The 20,659-nt window shown below is 41.0% G+C and overlaps 1 protein-coding gene across 1 annotated transcript in view; it reads right to left on the bottom strand.

Annotated features, from left to right (window-relative positions):
- Positions 1-200: 200 nt before the first annotated feature.
- Positions 201-20,659, bottom strand: part of LOC123621719 (translation initiation factor IF-2-like) — a 31,546-nt gene continuing 11,087 nt past the window's right edge. Inside the window, exon 4 of the mRNA XM_045527622.1 lies at positions 201-422. Within this exon, the coding sequence (XP_045383578.1) occupies positions 303-422 (120 nt within the window). The 3' untranslated portion in view covers positions 201-302. The remainder of the gene's footprint in view (positions 423-20,659) is intronic.

Genomic DNA, 20,659 nt, shown 5'->3' with positions numbered 1-20,659 from the left:
TAATACTATGGACCATTTGAGGGATTCATCTGGACAATCCAAACACGATGAATTCGCAATTGTTCAGAAGTGGAATCAGTGTCTGGTTCTCATTCTATTCCAGCCCTGGAACTGACGGATTGATCCCAACAGCACAAGGCAGGCTGGACAACTGCAATATGTCCCAAATGAGAGAATTTTGCTGTTTAGTAACACACTAATTCAAAATAAAGAGTTTTATTATAATTTTTGTAAGGAAAAGAGACACTAAAGCATCTGGCTTAGAGAAGTTTTGGAAGTTGGGAAACCTGAGTTCGGTCTCATTAGTGCGCAGGCAATGGAGCCTTTCTGGATGTCAGCTTCCTTTTCTGTGAAACGAGAGGGTTGTTGTCCAGAGAGATGGCATCACCACTCTCTCTGAAATCCACCAGAAAGAACAGAGCCTGAAACAAAGAAAAAAATTTCACCCATGATATTTCTAGAGAATGACCACAATCTCACACCATGAATAGTATAAAAATATTCATTCATTCACACATGCATACGTACTTCATGAATTCAACATATATTTACTGCCATGGAGGTACCAGCCTGGTCCTAGATGCCAGGGGCTTTAGCTGCCAGGTATAAAGAAAACTGAGCCAAAAGACAGGAGAGCACCAAGGTCTGATATCTTTTCCCTCTAATTCAAAGCAGGTACGGATTTAGAAATGTAAATAAAAGGGTACGTAGAAACTGTGTAGTGAAGAATTTAACTTGCCCAAAGAGAGGTCTGGTCTTTGCCCTCAGCTTCTGGGAGGTAATCTCTAAAGCCTTTGGAATGTCATGCCTGATAGGAATGTTTTTGTTTGTCAGGGAGCTCCGGGTCACTCCAGATAGTCTAACAATGTGATTCAGGGTGGGGGCTTTGGGTCACACAGTATCAGCTCCACCTCTGGAGGGGATGGATACTGAGATGGTCACATGGGCAGTCAATGATGCCTAGTGACAGCACCCTAGTAAAAGCAACAAGAGCAAAAACAGTGGGATAAATTGAGAAGGAAAATTACCAAAGTGCTGGTCCTGGAGAGTTTTATGGGTGAATACTTCAAGGAACACATTGATTTTGACGCTATTCAAATATTCCAGAGCATTACAAAATAAGGAACCCTTTCTGCTCTCCTAAAAGCCTGTAAAGCTAGAATTTCAGTCATTATAGTGATACCAAAAGCTGATAAATGTGGCAGATGCACGTGATCACCCGTGCACACACACAACCCATGTGTTGGATGAGATGCTTTGAGCTGCAAGTAACAGAATCCTTGAGCAAAAGTCACTTAAATGTCAGGCCATTTATGATGAAATTTAACAAAAGTCTAGGGGTGGGTGTTTTCATTTTTGGGTCAGGCATTTAATGAGGCCCTCTGGGACCACAGCCCCAGGGGTCCTGTTCTCAGAGGTGAAAGAGCAGGAATCAATAGGTAGGTGGAGGAGCCAGAGCCAAGTCTGGAAATGAAGCTGGTGCAGCCCATGCCATGCTGGTTACCTGTGTCTACCCTGTGTCCCTTTTCATGGGCCCTTTTCCATGATGTGTCCATGCCCTGTTCCAATTGACTGGGGGGGGGGGTATTCTGTATTGTATCTGTTTTTAAATATTTTGAATATCGCCCTAAATATACCAATTGTCTTTGGAAATTCAGTATCTTCTAAAATTGGCGTTTCAAATCAGCAGAGGAAATAGGGCTTATACAGATACCCACTTCATTGTTTAGAACAAATTAAAGCTGATTCCCTGCCTCACTGGTCCTATTGGTCATTACCAATAATTCAAAGAATAAAATGTTTAGAGAAAGAAAACATAAGTTTATTACAAAAAAACAGGGATGAATTATTTTTATAATCTTGGAATGAGAAAGACCTTTCTAAGCATGATGTGAAAACTACAAGCAATAAAGGAAACATTTGATTAATTTGACAACTTAAAAAATGTAAACTTTTTGTATGGGGAAAAAAAGGACATTCTAAAAAAAAGCCAAAGGTCCAAAAATAAAAACGTAAAATCACTGCAAAAGCTTATTTTTGTTTGACATGTGACAGTTAAACGGGCTAATTTTCCTTATGTACAAATCCATGAGCACTCTTACAAATCAAGGTCCAATAATTAAGAAAAAGTCCATGCCATCACTAATACTACTTTACACACATAAATCTCATTCTTACTTTGTTTGTCCACTAGATAATACCTAATGTTGGATAAGGTATGGGAAAATGGGCACATTCATATGTTTGTTAATACAACTTTTTTAAAAGGAGCATTTGTCAAATCCATTAAAGCTTAAAATATTTATACCTATTGGCAGAATCATTTCTGGAAGCATCCTTTGTAGCTTCAGAAAGTTGAAAACAACTCAAATGTCTATTGCTAGGGGATCAATGAGACAACTTAGTGTACATTTACTAATTCAACCAAATGTTGATTGTCTACCGTCTGATAAGCTTGCACTTTCGTGGGAGGAAATGTAGAGCAAATAACTAAACAAATAGTCATACGAGGTTTGTGACAAATGCTTTGAAGGAAATAAACATGATATGTTATAGAGCAAGAGTTGGCTAAACATGGCCCCTGGGCCAAATCTGGCCTGCTACTTGTTTTTGTATGGCTTGTGAGCTGAGAATGATGCCTGCATTTTTAAATGGTTGGAAAAAAATCAAAAGATAAATGTTATTTCATGGTATGTGAAAATTATAATATATGACATTTCAAATTTCAGTGTCCATAAATACGTTATTGGAATGCAGTGATGCCTATATGTTTGCTTATTGTCTATGGCTACTTTTGCACTGCAATGGCATAGTCAAGTCATTTCTATAGAGATTTTCTGTCTTATAAAGCCTAGAATATTTACCTCCTGACCTTTTGCTGGAAAAGTTAGCTAACCCCTATTTTAGAAGGAGTTAATAATAGAGGGTCCAAGAGAAATGAAAACATATGTCCACACAAAAACTTGTACATGAGTGTTCAAAGCAGCATTTTTATAAGAGCCCCAAAGTGGCAACAACCCACATGCCCTTTAACTAATGATGAATGGATAAACAGAATGGATAAATGGTGAATAAATAAAATGTAGTATATCCAGACAATGGAATATTATTTGACCATGAAAAGGAATGAAGTACTGATATATGCTAACACATGGATGAACCATGAAAACATTATTCTAAGTGAAGGAAGCAAGTAACAGAGGACTATATACTATATGATCTCATTTATATGAAATAAGCAGAATAGGAAAATCTATAAAGACAGAAAGTACATTGGTGGTTTCCTAGGCCTGGGGGGTTTGGGTGCAAATGGGGAGCAATTGCTAATGGGGGTTAAGAAAATGTTCTAAAATTGATTGTGGCAATAGTTTTACAACTCTGGCAATCCCAGCTGCCATCCTGCCTGTGTGACATTGCCTGGTGGGTGATGTGGAGACACTGAATGGGATAAGCAGGGGAGTGACAAGATCACAAGTGTATGTGATAAAGAGGAGTATGGCAGTGGCGGATAGCAATGCAACAGGGAGGACACTGAAGGCATGGACGAGTCAGGAGGCTGCTGCCATCCTTCACTTCTGAGTAGTGAGGCCTTGCAGTGGGGGTGGTGACAGTGGCCCCCAAAGAAATAGCTGAACATAAGAGCTATTTCCATGCAAGACATAGCAGGATTTGGTGTTTGATCAGACTAGGGAGGCTAGGAGAGGAGGAAATCAAGGAGGATTCCAAGGCTTGGATGTCAGACATAGAGAAGCTTCTAGAGTCAGATGCAGGGGAAGTATATATACAAAGAACAAAAGGCTAAGGATTCCCTCACCCTTGGGGAGTATCGCATGTTTAGAGGGTGTGCAGACCCTGTTAGTTGCCAACACGGTATGCAGCAGATTTTCTTTACTAATTTATTCCTGAGCAGCAATGCGCCTGCTCCCAAAAATACATTTCCCGGCTCCTTCACAGTAGGGATGAACATGTGACAGCCCCTAGCGATGAGACTTAAGTGGAGGTGTGTTGGGTATTTCTGGGAAGGCTTTTCTTTCCTCATCTAAATGAGAGCCTTTCTTCCTTGGGGCTTTCTTCTTCATTCTGGCTAGATGGAGGCAAGAGGTTGAATAGTCATTTTGCAACCATGGCTAACCATGAAGACGAAGAGCACATGCTAAGGATGCGAGAGCAGAACAAGGTTGCTTGAGAAAGTGGAGACTTTGTAGAGCCATTGCACCAAACCTGGACTGTTTACCTCTGCATTTCTTGTGATCTAAGATATAAAATCTTGGCCAGGCATGATGGCTCACACCTGTAATCCTAGCACTTTTGGAGGCCGAGGTGAGTGGAATGCTTGAGGCCAGGAGTTTGAGACCAGCTTGAGCAACATGGTGAGACCCCATCTCCATAAAAAATGGAAAGATTAACTGGGCATAGTGGTGTGAATATCCTTTGGTCCCTGGGCACAACTGTGTGCCTATTGCTCTGTGTTGGCCAGGCCCCAGCTGCATGGCCTCACCCGGGTCTGAGTGCCCCTTTTCAGACCATGTGGCAGCCAGGCGCCTGCCCAGGACGGTAGGGGTGTGGACCCCTGTGTGCTTGTGGAGCAGTGGAAGGCCCTGGAGAAGTATAGTCGGAAGACAAGACTGGAAGTGCCATGGCAGCAGTCATTGGACTCCTCAAGGGACCACTAGGAAGTCAAGTTTTACCTTAACAGAAGACTGTAAGCCAGGCGGTGGTATGTGCCTGTTGTCTCAGCTACTCAGGAGGCTGTGGTAGGAGAATCGCTTAAGGCCAAGAGTTCGAGACCACAGTGAGCTATGATTGCACCTGTGAATAGCCATTGCATTCCAGCTTTGGCAACATAGTGAGACCCTGTCTCTAAAAAAATATATATATATATATACACATATATGTAAATGTTCTAGACGGAAAATGGCTTGTTTTGAGAGGAAGAGGAATTCCGTGGAGCTTGCCTCAAGCACAGGTTAGGTGACACCGTCAGGAAGAATGAACAGGATTCTTTTACTGGGCAAAAAGTCAGACCATATGATGTTTAAGGTCCCATCCAATACTAAGATGCCAGGTTCCGTGGCCTGATACCGTGGCAGTTTACTGGGTTTGTAAATGGAGAGTATCCAAAGTCTATGTATGTGCACGTGTTTATGTATCTCCTGATCATTGGTTGTTAAAATCCTTCCGGCCATAATCCCGAAAGGAATAGAAAGCACAATTTTTATTGCACGTAAATGGACATAGAATATCACAGATTTAGAGGTATATTTGGCACTGAAAATACATAGCTGCCTTGTTTCCTGTGTGCTAACATGGAACAATAGTCAAGATGTATTAAGTGGAAACAAAGCAAGGGCCAACAGGGTAAAGAGAATACGTCCCTCTGTTTTTAAAAATGACCTGTGTATACATAAACATATATATGTATATTCACAGCATCATTCTAGAAGGATACCCAAAAATCTGATCCCAGCAGTTTTGTCTGGGGAGAAGAACTGAGTGGCTGAGTGTAAGAATGAGAATTACATTCCACTGGTTACTTTTTTGGTACTTTTTGACTTCTGTACAACGTGCTTGTATAACCTGTCAAAATAATAATAATAATAAAAAACCTTAGCTGCCTTACCAAGAAACCCCAGTTAATGGCAGGCACAGGGGGGCTCTAGAAAGGGCAGCATTTGGGGTCCAAAGAGGAAAATATCTGTATTTAAATACAATTTAGCCCTGCCCAAGTTTAGAAATCACTTGTGGTGAATTCCAGGTGGGACCAGATTAGTTCGAGCTTGAGTCACCCTCAAATACGTCATAAAAACGAAAAGAGGTTTCGTGACTGTTGATGGGTAACAAGTGGTTACTTTGGGCTGTGTTTTCCTCGGACGCTGTAGCACTCCCTGGATGAACGGTTTGGTGCCCGGGTCCCATCCTCCTTCTTGCACTAGCTAACGTGACCTTGAGTAACAGACTCCATTCTCTGGGCCTCAGGGAGAAATAACAAACAAGCTCACAAAGTCATTGTCTAATTCATTCCGAACCAGGGTGTGCTTGTGGAAACACCCATCACTGCACAGCAATAAAACCCCAAGGCTGGTCTTGGGGAATCAGAGAGCATATCAAGGAAACCACAGCAGAGCAGGGCTAAGCCTCAAGAGAATTACCATATCCTGTTTTCTGCCGGAGTCTCGCCAGACTCTTAGGCAGGTTCCAGTGAATCACCAAATCGCTCTGGGCACGGTTCGGTGCACAGATGGCGCTGGGAGCCGGGAGAGCCTCGCTAGGCGGTAAATCTCCTCTCCCGCGCTAATCCCAGCAAGCATATGCTTAATTAGGCAAGGGTGTGCTGGACTTCCAGAGTACAGATAATTGAAAATCAGTGCAGGGGATGGCTTGTTTTCATCTTAAAAAAACACATAAAATATACTCATATGGGTGAATGATGAAATTAAGGAGGCTCAACTTTCTTAACCTTTGGATTTTTAGGGTACACTTTACAGAAAATAATCTTAACTAAAACACCACCCTGGAGTCTCTTCTGACCTTGTTTAATATACAAAAATATTTTAAAAATATATTTATTGTACTTTTTTGATTTAAAAGATAATACATGCTTTTATAAAAATGTAATTTTATGTAATTATTGTTGTAGATATTTGGAAAACAGAAATATGTAATAGAAAAAATAAAACTTATGAAAGCAAAAGTGAAAAAAAGAAAAAAGGTACTACATGAGCAAAGTTGCAGATTACTCAAGTTCCACTTAGCTGTATTAAGAAAATATAGTTTCATTATTATTTAAGATTGAACTGATACTTAATATTAAATATCAATATTTTATCATTATGTCTCTGATATTCCTCATGAGCATCTCCCCACTGGGTGACGGGAAGCCCTAAGACCTCCAGTGAATAGTATTCCCATCTCTTCTGGTCTAAACATGCTATTTTCTTTTTTCTTTTTTGAGACAGAGTCTTGGTTTGTTGCTGAGGCTAGAGTGCCATGGCATCAGCCTAGCTCACAGCAACCTCAAATTCCTGGGCTCAAGGGATCCTCCTGCCTCAGCCTCCTGAATGGCTGAGACGACAGGTGCATCCCACCATGCCGGCTATTTTTTGCTATTTTTAGTAGAGATGGGGTCTTGCTCTTGCTCAGGCTGGTCTTGAACTCCTGACCTCAAGGGATCCTCCTGCCTCGGCCTCCCAGAGTGCTAGGATTACAGGCGTGAGCCACTGCGCCTGGCCTAAACATGCTATTTTCAATTCACAAATTCATACTTCTCAGAGACCAATCCCCCATGGGGTATCAGCTGCTCAGGGATAGAACCTGAACCTGTTACTGCTGAAGGGCACTTGTCCCCACGTGGCCTCTTGTGATTATGTGCTAGAGTACATTACTGGGGTCTGTGAGCCAGCAATTTAGTCTCGTTTGCTTCTGCTGGTCTCCTGACCCTCTCAGCATTGTTGTATTCCAGGGCATTTGGCTTTGCGTGGAACCTTTGCTAGCTGCAAGCAGGCCACGGAGAGCCAGGAGCACATGGTCCACCTAACTGTCCATCTCCTGCTAAACTTGTCTCAGATACCTCTGTGCTCCAAGTAGCCACAGGTAGGTTTTCTCCTGCATTGCGTCCAGGGAAATGAGCTGCTAGTCCCAACGTCCTTGGGCTTCCCAAAACTTATTTGGATGTTTAAGCGCCTGCCTGGCATATGTGGGGAGGAAAAAATAGGGATCCTAGCACCTGACTGTCTTGTACTACATCAACCTTTCTCCTCTGTTCTTCCACCTGAGCAGGAGAGGTCTGATTTTGGACTCTCTCCACAGTCTCTGTAGTTATTAATATATCACTGCATCTGATGTAAATGCATTAGTTTGTGCTATTTGTCACTTAACTTTTTTGAATGGCAAGCACAAACAAACTCTTATATTTAAATGACTGGTTTTCCTCCTGAGTAATCTCTTTAGAAGGTTACACAATTATTCTAAGGATGCTTTCATTGCTGGAAGTTCTTTGCTGATTTCCTTTGAAAATTGGCTTTAGAAGCAGCTTTGGAGTCACATAGAAAACCAGCCTTATAAATTAATAATACTTTTTTTTTTTGGAACCAAAATTACATACTGCAGCTTGATTACCTATCTTATTTGCTGGGTATTCTGTTTCTAAGGAAGAAATACACTTTTTAAAAATTCCAGACAGGGTCTCACTCTGTTGTCCAGGCTAGAGTGCAGTGGTGTTATCACAGGTCACTGCAAACTCCAACTTCTGGGCACAAACAATCCTCTTGCCCCAGCCTCCTGAGTAGCTGGGACTACAGATGGTGCCACAAAACTCGGCTAATTTTTCTATTTTTTGTGGAGACAGGGTCTTGCCATGTTGCTCAGGCTGGTCTCAAACTCCTGGGCTCAGGTGATTTTCCCACCTCAGCCTCCCAAAGTGCTAGGATTATGGGCGTGAGCCACCATGCCTTGCCAGGAAATACGCTTTTAAGGCATGTTGAACAAGAAGAAATGAATGGGCCTCACTTCTGCTATGTTTGTTTTAAAATTAGTCTTATGACTTTATAATTGCACCTGATCAGACGTGTGTATGCATGTACACAAATAAGGCTCAATCTTCCTGCTCTGCATATGTGGCTGTAACTAAAAATTCAAGTCCAGCCTGACAAAGAGAAGCATGAGAAAGGGTCATGTGCACCAGGGAGGAAGATGGCCTTCTAAAGACACTGGCCTCTAAACAAGCTGAGTGGGCAGCTTTTCCCTCCAGGAAAGGCCCCATCAGGCTCTGATCCTCCCACAGTTGGATTCACCATGGGGATGGGAAGTGATTCTTGGAACAGAATAAGCTGTGTATGTCAGGAGTAGAGCCCATGGTTCCATTTAATTTTTTCCAGGGCCCTACACATTTCTAACAACAACATTGACTAAAGGAAAGAAATGCCAAAATTGATATCCCTCTGGATTTTATACATTTCCCAATTTTCTAATTGCTACAGCTACTGCCAACAAAACACACTGAAAGAACGCCCCAGGAGGAGAGGTCTCGGAGCACATCACAGGATAGGACTGCAAATTTCAGTGATTACACACAATTAAAGCAGGCAGCCAACATGTCATTTTCTTTTTAGGCATGGGCATAGAATGAGAAATGACTTACTGGGTAGGAATAGATAGAAACAGAGCCGTTTCCCTTTGTGTAAAAATCATACTTGATCGAGTAGAGATTAAAGCTAATGTGCCCTCCCTATTTGCTTTTAAAATTGAGGGATGTGGAAATTAGTGAAATTAAATTCACAGCTGCATTATTTGCAAATAACAAAAATTCTATTTGATTTTGCATCAGCAAAAAAGGGGAACATTTTGGCTTGTGGAAAAAAAGAAAGAGTTGAACATCCAAACAATGAGAGAGGGAGAGATACAGTGGAGTTTTTAGGAATAACTGGAATTATGGCCCCAACTATGACTAGAACCATCTCCCTCTGTTCTGCATTTTGGCTTCTTTCCACACATTGACTTCATCCTGTCTCACTGCAGACCAGCCTTTTCCACATAGCAGGGTGGATGTCTGTCCTAAGCTCCTGAATTTTGTGGTCTCTGTACTGGAGAGACACTGCCTGGCATATTGTTTTTCATCTGAAGTTCAAAAATCCTGCTGTTAGAGTCACCGTACAAACCCAGGGGTACCATTCACACCATTAACATTACAGGTTTCAACAATTTCCCCACAGATGGGTGTAAAGTGTCTTGAGGAAGGGCCACTTTTTCTCATCTGCACAAAAGTGTCATATGGACTAATGGTGACCCTGGGTAGGGTTCTGATGGGCACTGTTTGGGCCTGGTGCCCACTCCTGAACCAATCATTCATGACCATAAGTTTGAGGTCATCTAAGAATATGGTAGCCCCTGTAGGACTATTATAAGTGGAAGACGAGCAGTTTGTAAAGAAGGGAGGCACAGTTCCCTAAAGAAAGGGATGTATGTGCTGGGCAGGCGAAATATTAATTTTCCACTATACCGCTGAAGCAGTTTTGTGAGCCTGTTGTATATTTTCTCTCTCCTTTGAAAAAATTTCTTGCTTCTGCTGTCCTTCTTTGCTAAATTTAAACTCTAACAGGGCAATAATTGAGGTTCCATATTTTCCCAGAGCCAGGGAAAATACTATGTGTTAAAAGAAGATAACAGTTCATTCATTAGGTGGTGCTATGGTTTGAGTGTCTGTGTTCCTCCAAAACTCATGTTGAAACTTAATCCCCAATGCAATAGTGTTAAGAGGTGGGGCCTTTAGGAGGTGATTAGGCCATGAGAGCTCTGCTCTCATGGATGGGATTAGTGCTGTTATAAATGGGCTTCAGGGAGCAAGTTGGTTTCTTTTCCCCTTCAGTCATGTGAGGACATGTAGACAGCACCAGAGAAATGGGTCCTCACCAGACACTGAATCAGCCAGCCTGATCTTGGACTTCCCAGCCTCAAGAACTGTGAGCAATATCTGTTGTTTATAAATTACCTATCTATGGTATTTTGTTATAGCAGCAGGAACAGACTAAGACAGGTGGTTATTCTGAGTATAGAACATCTTTGTTGAATTGATTCACCTGCTTTCTTTGACTTCTATGTTATCTATACAAAATTCTTTGACCCGTGTTATTTCTCTTGGAAAGAGACTGAGTTTTAATGGACTTGAATGAACACTTGGATTCTAGTCCTAGTTTTGCCATTAATTAGACAGCTACCTTAGGATGAGTAGTCCAACTCCATATTTCTTTCTACCCTTCTAAAAAATGGGGAAAATCATATGTGCTCAGACCTATCTTAGGAAGATATTGCAAAATTCAGAGAACACAATTAATGAATGTGAAAGTGTTGGTAGCAAAGGAAATGTAATGATCTGTATTAAAACATTAAGATCAATCTTCAGGCATTATTTGAGAACATGACTCCCCTCACCAGAAAGTGACAGGTGCTCCCATTGATCCAGATCCCTAATGATACACTTCAGTGCTTCCATCAGTTGGCTCTTGTCAAAGAACTGTGATGTGGCCATTGTTATGGGAGAATTAAAAGCCATGAGTGGCTGAATTTGATAATCCTAGATTGTATCAAAGATATTAGCCTAAGGAGAAAGAAATACTTTTCTAGTACCAAATAATAACTGTTCTTGCTGCTATTCTGGACTTGGGTACATAGAGATATATTTTCAAGAAAATCTTTTGGTCTTGTCTTCATCCTCATTTACCCAAACTCTTTGCATCATCTTCCACTATTTATTCTTATTAGTATTATTAATAATAATAGTTATTTACTGAATCCTACAAGTAGTATTAGTCACCCCTGCTGAAAATTTTTGATGTGTCCAACAGTATGCTTAATGCATTATCCCAATTATTTCTCCCAACAACCCCATTTGATAAGCACAATTATCATCTCAATGTAACAAAGCAGGGAAAAAGGCACATAGAAAATGGTGGAGCTGGGGCATAGGCTTGCCTGGCTAAGTGAGGAAGCAGTCCCTGTTAAGTGTTGCTGGACCATCACTATCATTTTGCTACCTTGAAGGCAGGTTCTATGCACTGTCTTTGTATCAATAACTTTTACAACTATCATCATGCTTTGCACAAAGCATTCAGTATGTGTTGGGCAGTTGGTAAGTGCCAAGCATTCTGCTAAGTTCTGCACAGGCATTAGCTGCTTGTAACAAACCCCAGAGATGTGTATCTTATCTCTATTTTGTAGAAAAAGAATATAAAGTTTATAAAGATCAAAGTGATTTACTCAAAGTGACCCAGTCAAGCCAGGAACCCATACCTTGAGCTTTTCCTCCTCTTCTAAGGACAATGGGCACCTCTTGGACGCTGCCCTGGAATTCAGAATTTGTGAGGCCTGGGCTTACCTGTTGAGGATGCCCTCGTGTTCCAAAGCCCAGACTCATGAAGTTTTGCTCTAGTCGTCTCCAAAAGACCCTGTTAACCAACCTCCCAACCAGCAGAGTTTTCTAAACAAAATATTAGGTCATATTTCTTGATACTATTATTCAAACTTTCTATATCCTTTCTGATTTTTGTCTGCTTGATCTAGCAGTTCTAAAAAAAAGCAGGTTAATGTTTTGCACTGTGATTACAGAATTGTCTATTTCTCCTTATAAATGTATCAGTTTTTATATTTCATATTTAAGGGCTGTGTGGTTAGGTGAACATAAATTCATGATTACTATATATTCTAGTTAGATTGTTATTTTTATTATTATATGATGTACCCTTTCATTCCTAGATGGGCTTTATGCCTTAAATTTTATTTTGTTTGATATAATTACTGCTATCCCTCCTTCCTTTCCTTCTTTCCTTGCTTCTTTCTTTCCTTCCTTCTTTTCTTCTTTCTTTCCTTTCTTTCTCTCTCTCTTTTTTTTTTTTGAGACAAGATCTTGCTTTTTTTGCCAGGGCTAGAGAGAGCAGAGGCATTTCATGGCTCACTGCAACCTCAAACTCCTGGGCTCAAGTGATCCTCCTGCTTCAGCCTCCTAAGTAGCTGGAACTACAGGCATGTGCCATCATACTCAGCTAATTTTTCTATTTTTTGTAGAGACAAAGTTTTGCTATTGCTCAGGTGATGTACGTTTTTCAATCAACTTTTGAGTGAATGTTTAAGTCTGCTGGATTTTTACTCCTTCCCCTTCAAGCAGAGGGTCTTTTCCTTAGCTTGGCATTCAAAGCCCTGAACAATGTGGCTCCTCCTTATTCGTCCAGCTTCATGTTTTTCCCTGCATTCTCATGCCCTTCCCTTCTCTCTCCTTTTTCCTCTCCCTCTGTCCCATCCAGGCATGCCCCTCTCACATCTGGGCCTTTGCACATGTATTTGCCTTTGCTTTCTTGGCTCTTTGCCTGGCTACTTCCAGCGGTATCTTCCTAAGTACAATTTGCCCGTCTGACCACCAAGGCTAGGTGAACTGCCTCTCCTGTGGTTGTCTCCTTTAACAGAACAGAAGATCCTGGTGGGCAAGGACTATATCCTAATCCTTGTCTTCTCAGTACAGTGGACAGTCCCTGATACAGAGCAGACTCTCCAAGAACACTTGTTGAATGCATGGGAAACTTGGCTCCTTGGCGTGTCTTAACAGAAGTCACAAAATGTCATTGGAGAGATATTCATTTTCATTAGTTCAGTGAAATATTATATATATTGGTAAGCAGTTACAATAACAAGAAGTCTGTATGTTTCCCAGGTAAATCTTAGGCCTTCAATATTCATAAATAATCCATTATTAAAAGCCTGGCAGAATCTTGTAAACTGCTGGGCAGCCTACTTAGAGACAGAGCATCAGAAGGGTGGAGGAAATTTTAGAACAAACTTATGTTTTAAAAAGTAGTAGAGAAACATACATGAATGTTTAGAGCAGCATTATTCACAAGAGGCAAAAGTGGAAACAACCTAAACGCCTATCAACTGATGAAAGGATAAACAAAATGTGGTATATACATATTATGGAATATTACTGTTATGAAAAAGAATGAAGTACTGATATATGCTGCAACATAGACGAACCTTGAAAACATACCAAGTCAAAGAAGCCAGTCATAAAAAAATCCACATACTATACAATTCCACTTATATGAAACACTCACAATGGGGAAATCTATAAAGACAAAAAGTAGATTAGCAGTTGGCTAGGGACGGAGGAATGGGGAGTGAATGCTACCAGGATGGGGTTTATTTTGGGAGTAATACAAATGTTCTAAAATTAGACTGTGATGATGGTTGCCCAGTTCTGTGAATATACCAAAACCATTGAAGTGTGCGGTTTAAATGATTGAATTTTACGGTATGTGAATTGTATCTCAATGAAACAGTTTTTGAAAAGTAGTAGAGAACATTTGTTGCAAAGTTAAACCTGAGTAGGCTGTGAAAAAAATTAATTTTCTTTATAATCTTTCCTTGTAAAGATTTTTTTTGTGCTTCTTGGTAAGTGAAAACTCAAATCTCTAAACTGTGGGCCTTTGAAACCCTGTGCACATAGGCCAGAAAGCCCCACTCAGTGCTGACCAGCCAGCAGGTGAGGAGTTGTGATTACAGGATGCTAAAGATGCCAGCAAAGCTGCTGCTGTGTGACGAGCTCGAGGGAGACAGCTGTAAATGAGGGAGTGAAAAGATTATTCGAAGCACATAGCACAATTAGGAAGGAAACAGCAAAATTGTGTTTATGGTGTAAAATGTAAACACGTACCTGGAAACTGACAGCTTGTAGAAAACACAATTGTTTTTGATGTAGACTTCTCTCTGGCTAGCTGTCAGAGTCGGGGAGTACTTGTCTCCAGCACCAGGGTAGCTGGGTGTAGTTGAAAGGAGTCTGGTCTGGGTCTTGAGATACCCAAGTTCCAGTTCTGGCTCTTTCATTTATTCACCATTCAACAAACAATTACTGTAAGCCTACTGCATGCCAGGTGCTGCACCTATCCTGGGTGACCCAAAGTTCAAAGACACAGAGCTTACCTCAAGGATCTCACTGTTCAGAGAAAGACAATAAAAAAGATGTAAGTAAGGCTGTGATGGGGAGGAGGAAAAAGGGGTAGGAGTATTGTTTCCTTGTTAACTTAGGGTCTCTTTGCTGTCCCCTAAGCATATCCACTTCTTGAGGAAAAGGAACCTTTTTTAAAATTGTATCCATTTTTAAAACACAGCTTTATTGAGACATCATTCGCATACCACACAATCCCCAAAGTATATGATTCAATGGTTTTTAATATAGTCACAGAGATATATGATCAACACCATAATCTAATTTTAAAACATTTTCATTGCCAGAAAGAAATCATGTGCTTATGAGCATCACTCCGCATCCTGCCCGCTCCATTCCCAGCCCTCGCCAAATATAACACTAACCTACTTTGTCTTTATAAGTCGGCCTATTCTGGAGCTTCCGTATAAATGGAATCATACAGTATGTGGCCTTTGTAACTGGCTCCTTTCACTTAGCATATGTTTCAAGTCTAAGATTCATCCATCTGGCAGCACATCTCAATACTTCATTCCTTTTCATGGCTGAATAATATTCCATTGTATGGATGTGCCACATTTTGTTCATCCACTCATCAGTTGGTGGACACTTGTGTTGTTTCCACTTTTTGGCTCTTATGAATAATGCTGCTATGAACATTTGTGCAAAGGTTTTTGCATGGACATATGTTGCCTTTTCCTTGGGGTATATACCTAGGAGTGGAACTGCTGTGTTATATGGTTTCTCTGTTTAATCTTTCAAAGTACTGCCAGATTGATTGTTAAAGTGACTACACCATTTTACATTCTCACGGGCAACACAGGGAGGTTCCCATTCATCCACAACTTTGAGAACAATTATTTTCTGTCTTTTTGACCATAGCCATCTTAGCGGGTATGAAGTGATCACTTTATTCATTTTTGAATCCCTCGTGCTGCAAAGAGAACCTGGCACGGAGAGATGCGCAATTTATTTGTTCAGCGAATTTGAGAACACGGTGGACATTTGTCATTTAGGGGGTCCCCAGCATCTGACCCCTTTTCCTTTGGAGAATTCCCTCTGATTACTGGAGAAGAGCAGATCCCAATTATAATACAGAAGCCAGAAATAATGTCAGCTCCTTACTTTCCCAGCCCTGCCCACAAGTAGAACACAGAACATATGTTAAGCTTGGTCCACCTAATGCATCTGCCCCAGGCTTCAAAGAGAGGGCTCTAGCAATGCAAAGCGGGTTTGGTGGAGGATCCATTCTGGTGACAATAGCAGGCACTGCCTTGACATCTGGTTTCCAGGAGTAGTGTGAGTGGTGGGTAGTACTGGCGTCCAGTGCCATCGGATTGGAAGCGGAGCCGAGGTATCCTGTGTGGAATGGTGGTGGCAGTGATGGTTGCCTCCTACCCCAGCAAGCTGTGCTGTGTCTTGGCTGTGTTCCCAACTGCTACCCAGCCTTCCTTGCTCTTGCTTCTTGTCTGAGCCTGTTTCTGCAGCCTTCCCAGCAATAATTGTGTCAGCCACCCAATGTCCTTTCCACAAATTCCCTTTCTTCTTAAGTCAGCCAACATCAGTTTCTTCTGCTGCTTGCAACTAAGAACCCTGCTTATGACAATGAATACTGAATGGGTGCGTGTGTGTAGGGGAGTGATCAATGGCTGAATGGGGCTATGAGGAAACAAGGCTTTGAAGGATGAGTACAGGTTGGTCAGGCACAAAGGGGCAAGTGCATTCCAGCTGAACAAAGAGCACAGCACACACACGGGGGAATAAGAGATCATGGTGTACTAGGACAACTCTCAGGAGTTCAGTCTGGGTGGGGTACAAGGAGCAAGGTGGGGAGTATCGTGTACTAGGACAACTCTCAGGAGTTCAGTCTGGGTGGGGTACAAGGAGCAAGGTGGGGAGTATCGAGATGTGAAGCTATAGAGACTGGCCTGGGATAGATCATGAAGGATCTCTTAGGTTATGCCAAAGAGTCGTGATTTTATCCTGGGGGAGTGGGGAGGAAAACTATTAACTTAATTGAGGTAGTGACACCAGATTTGCATTCAGAAAATATGCTCTTAAAAAAGAAAAGTCCAGCAGCAGGGAGGAGAATGAATTGGAGGGGAACAAGACTAGAGATAGGAAGGCCAGTTAAGGAGCGACAGCAGTAATTCCAACGAAAGATAATGAAGTCTGAATCAAGGCAGTGAGCATGGAGAGGAGGCATTGGATCTGAGATATATTAAGGAGGTAGAGCCAATAGGAATTTTGCCCTCATTTTGATATATAGGAATTAAGGAAGAAGGAAGATCATGGATGACTCCAAGGTTTGTGTTTAAGTAGACTGGGTAGGTGGTGGTGCCATTTAAGCATGCATGCATTCATGTGTTCAACAAATGTTTAATTAGCACTTAATTGTACTTAGGTGCTGGATATAATGCAGTGAAAAAAACAAACCTGGTCCTATCTTTTGGTAAAATTACCCTATATCATGCTCAGTTTATGTGTCTTCTCAGATTTTCTGGGCCTCACTATTTCTGGGACCCTTGACCTCTTGCTCTGTCTCAGCTGCCACCCTGAAAGACTTAGTTAAGTCCCTGTGGTTTGACTGCCTGAGGCCAACCAGCCACTTACCCAGTTTCCTCCCACCACTTCTGGACTCCAGGGCACGGAACCTGGCTTTCTGAGTGACCGTCAAAGAAAATGGATAACAAAACTGGGAAAGTTAACTCCCAGTGAGTGGGACAAGCTATAACCAACAGGAGACAGGAGACAAAAGGATAAAATTCCTTCCTTTTTCAGATTGTTTCAAGGTACGATATCTCTAAACTTTCTGTCTGGAGGTGTCCTGTATGGCCAAGCAGCTGCACCTGCCGAGACAGGATTTATTTCTTCACCGCTTGTCAGGGAGCAGTGTTTAGCACAGTAATGCATCACCATGCATTGTTCCCCATTTTTCCTTCCCCTTTCCCTCACTACTGCTGCCCTGGGATTATACCTCCTAAACAAAGCATCGACACTTAATCCTTACATTAGGCTCTGTTTTCTAGGGACCTGGGCGCAGACACACCCACATAGGAAAGCAGGAGATGATCAGTTCTGTTTTGACATGCTGAGTTCGAGTGAAGTTGAGTGAAAATTACCCATCCATTCAAAAGTATTTGAGTGCCTACTATGTATGCTTGAATTAGGGACACTATGGTGAACAAAATAGACATGTTTAAGTTAGGGATACAGTGGTGAACAAAATGGACACATCTGCTCTTGTAGAGCTCTTATTCAGTGGGGGGGGGGTGACAAATAATAAATCAGTATAGAAATAAACTGACATTATGATTCCAGATAAAGATAAGAGTTTTCAAGAAAAATATTAAAATGTGATGTGACAGAGTGTGATGTGTGTGTGTAGGGAAGTGGTAGTGCTAATTTAGACTGGGTGGTCAAGGGAGCAGAGAGCAGGTGGAGGAAAAAGACTTCAGAAGGAGGAGCAAGTCTTTCACAGAAAGTGGCTGGAAAGGTGGGTCTGGAGACAGTTTCCTTCGTCTATCATGGGGGATTTAGATGTGGGTAGGAAATGTGCCTACATTTGCACCATTAAATTGTTGGTTGAGGACTATGCACACACATTGTAATGGAAACTGGGAGTACGAAGAGTGGCAAAGGTTCAAATTGGTTGTTTTGCAGTATGGGTCTGAGTGCAGACCAGGGACAGTGGAAGAGTTAGTAGGCAAGTGTCAGAGCAGAAAATGCAGATGGTATGTGCATAATCCCTGGCACTAAGTGGTCATATGACTTTGGGGAAGCCTAGGGCTCAGTTTCCTTAACTGCAAACTAACAGCATCGAATCAGGCTCCACGATGATATAAAGGCAAGGAGAAGGTGATATGAAACCTCTATGTAGCTATATAATGTATCCCTCGAAACCCACCATTGAAGTCTTTAGGACCCAATAGTAATTGGCTCTCTCCCACCATTAATTACATTCTGGCCACTTGTCAGCTAACATAATTGTCAGACTCCTTCAGCAAAATGTCTTTTTCATAGCTAAGGACTGTTTACAGTAAGGACAAACAATTGGGACTCATTAATTCAATAATTAGGACACTGATTATGCATCTATTGTCTACTCTAGTCAGCTATGTTAAATAAGCTCTTCAGTCTTCATCAGAGCAATTATGCTAATATGCTTGACATTTTCCAAGAGTATTATACCTTCATACACTTATCCTGCCTAGCAGCAGCCTGACTCAGTCAATATTGTCACACATAGACAATTATAATCAAGGCATAAGGCCCTATTGTTCACATAGGACTACCGAATAATCTCCTCTCACAATAGAACTTTAAACACTTTGTATATTGTTCTAGACATTGGCCCCTGTTTAGTCTTTTTCCAAAATATGTAGATCTCAGATAATATTTAAATGCCTTTATGGGAGCACTCATTACATTGGAATTGTATTGTGATTTTCCAAGTAATATTTGAAAAACCACTGGATTAGTTATCCAATGATCCATTAATCCAATGTTCATTTATACCTTTAAATGTATAGACAAGAAATATAATAATAATTATCAGATGCCTGGAGAATGATGAGAAATATAACTTGTTTTGCCATATATTTTTCTTTCAGTCAGAGATAACTTCTCTTTCAATTTCTTTCTCTTTAATTATAAAAGACCCTACATGTATGTCTTATTTTTTTGAGTGACTTTGGGCAAAGAATGAGAATTTTCCCGCATGATCAACTAATGCTTTTATGGTAGGCACATAACAGGTATCTGATGAACACCTATTAATGCTTTTTTCTTACATATTCCTTATTCTTGTCTCTAGCATTTCTCATCAAATGTTAAATACTTTTTCTTTTTAGCAAAAACTAGCATGTGAATAAGGACTGTGTGTATGTGTGTGTAGAGACATGGGTACATATCCTCAACATAAATTCATTTAAAACATGAAATTTCATTGTATTGATATAAAAATCCAGCTAGCATTGGATTTCATCATTATCATTTACAATAAAAGTAACCCACACATTTGTTCTTTACATTTTATGTAGGTTATCTCATTTAATCAGTGTCCTTTCAGTTGCAAATAACTGGATCTTTTCTTAAGATGTAGTGATGCTCATTGTAACTTAGTCTCACTCAGATAAGCAAATGTAGAGCTTGGATGCTGACAAGAGATGCAGCAGTTGTATTGACGGCAACTAAAGACTGGAAGGATGGGGCAAAGCTGTGTAGAATGCTTGCAGACCTGAGACATACATGTCACTTTTCTGTTACACAAATGCTGTATTTCACTTTTCAATTACTTAGTATTTTGGTAAGGGTGTGGGAAGACAACTTAGGATAAGCTGTCCTTGTCCTTCAGGAATTTATAGTCTAGATGGGGAGACAAATATACACACATGAGAAGTTAAAACACTGCTGAAAACTAACCTAATGGATCAACACATTAATCAAAATGAAGTCCTGGTATGTATATCATCCTGACTATAAGAGAGAAGATTCACAGGTGAGTGATACAGCTTTAGGCAAAGGTAGCCAGGAAGGGCTTTATAGATTGAGAGGAGATGAAATATGAGTTGTCTTTTGAGAAAGGGATATATATTTTTAAAAAATCAAACTATGGAAGAAATAACGATGAAATTTAAGTTTTCTACTTAAGACCCTGAGGCTCTTTCCAGAAGTGACCACTATTACCATTTTTTCTTACGTGTCTTTCTAGTGCATTTAGCCACTTTCAAATGGATTCTGAATTGATTTAATTGATTTTACAGTGTCATGTGTAATGAAGGGTTAAACTTGGTTTCTATCCATATAAAAATAAGACTCAATATAATTTATACAATAGGGACCTACTGATAGATCTCGAGGTACCCTAGAGGATTTCCAAGCTGATTGTTGCCATGGCAATCCCTGCACTATGTGCCTTCAGTTTCTGTCTTGACCCACTTTGGTTTAGACGCATTTCCAGCAGAGGGGACAGTCGGCATGCTCCCATTTCTAAGCCCCTTGGGGTTATATTGGAAGCTAGACAGCTCCTCCTCCCCTTACTACAATCCTGTAGATCCTGGAAGGCTTTCCTGAAGGAACGGAAGAGTTATGGGTCTATAACACTTCTATTTAAGAAAAAGAGTCTGATGCTTTGGAGAGATGTTCTAACTTAGCCCTCGGGCAGACTACCCACTGAATTAATGTAACCTCAAAGTA

This window comes from Lemur catta, chromosome 16 (genome assembly GCF_020740605.2).
Source record: "Lemur catta isolate mLemCat1 chromosome 16, mLemCat1.pri, whole genome shotgun sequence".
In the NCBI taxonomy this organism is placed as follows: domain Eukaryota; kingdom Metazoa; phylum Chordata; class Mammalia; order Primates; family Lemuridae; genus Lemur; species Lemur catta.
Note: the sequence above shows the minus strand (reverse complement) of the source record. Positions and strands in the feature narration are given on the sequence as shown.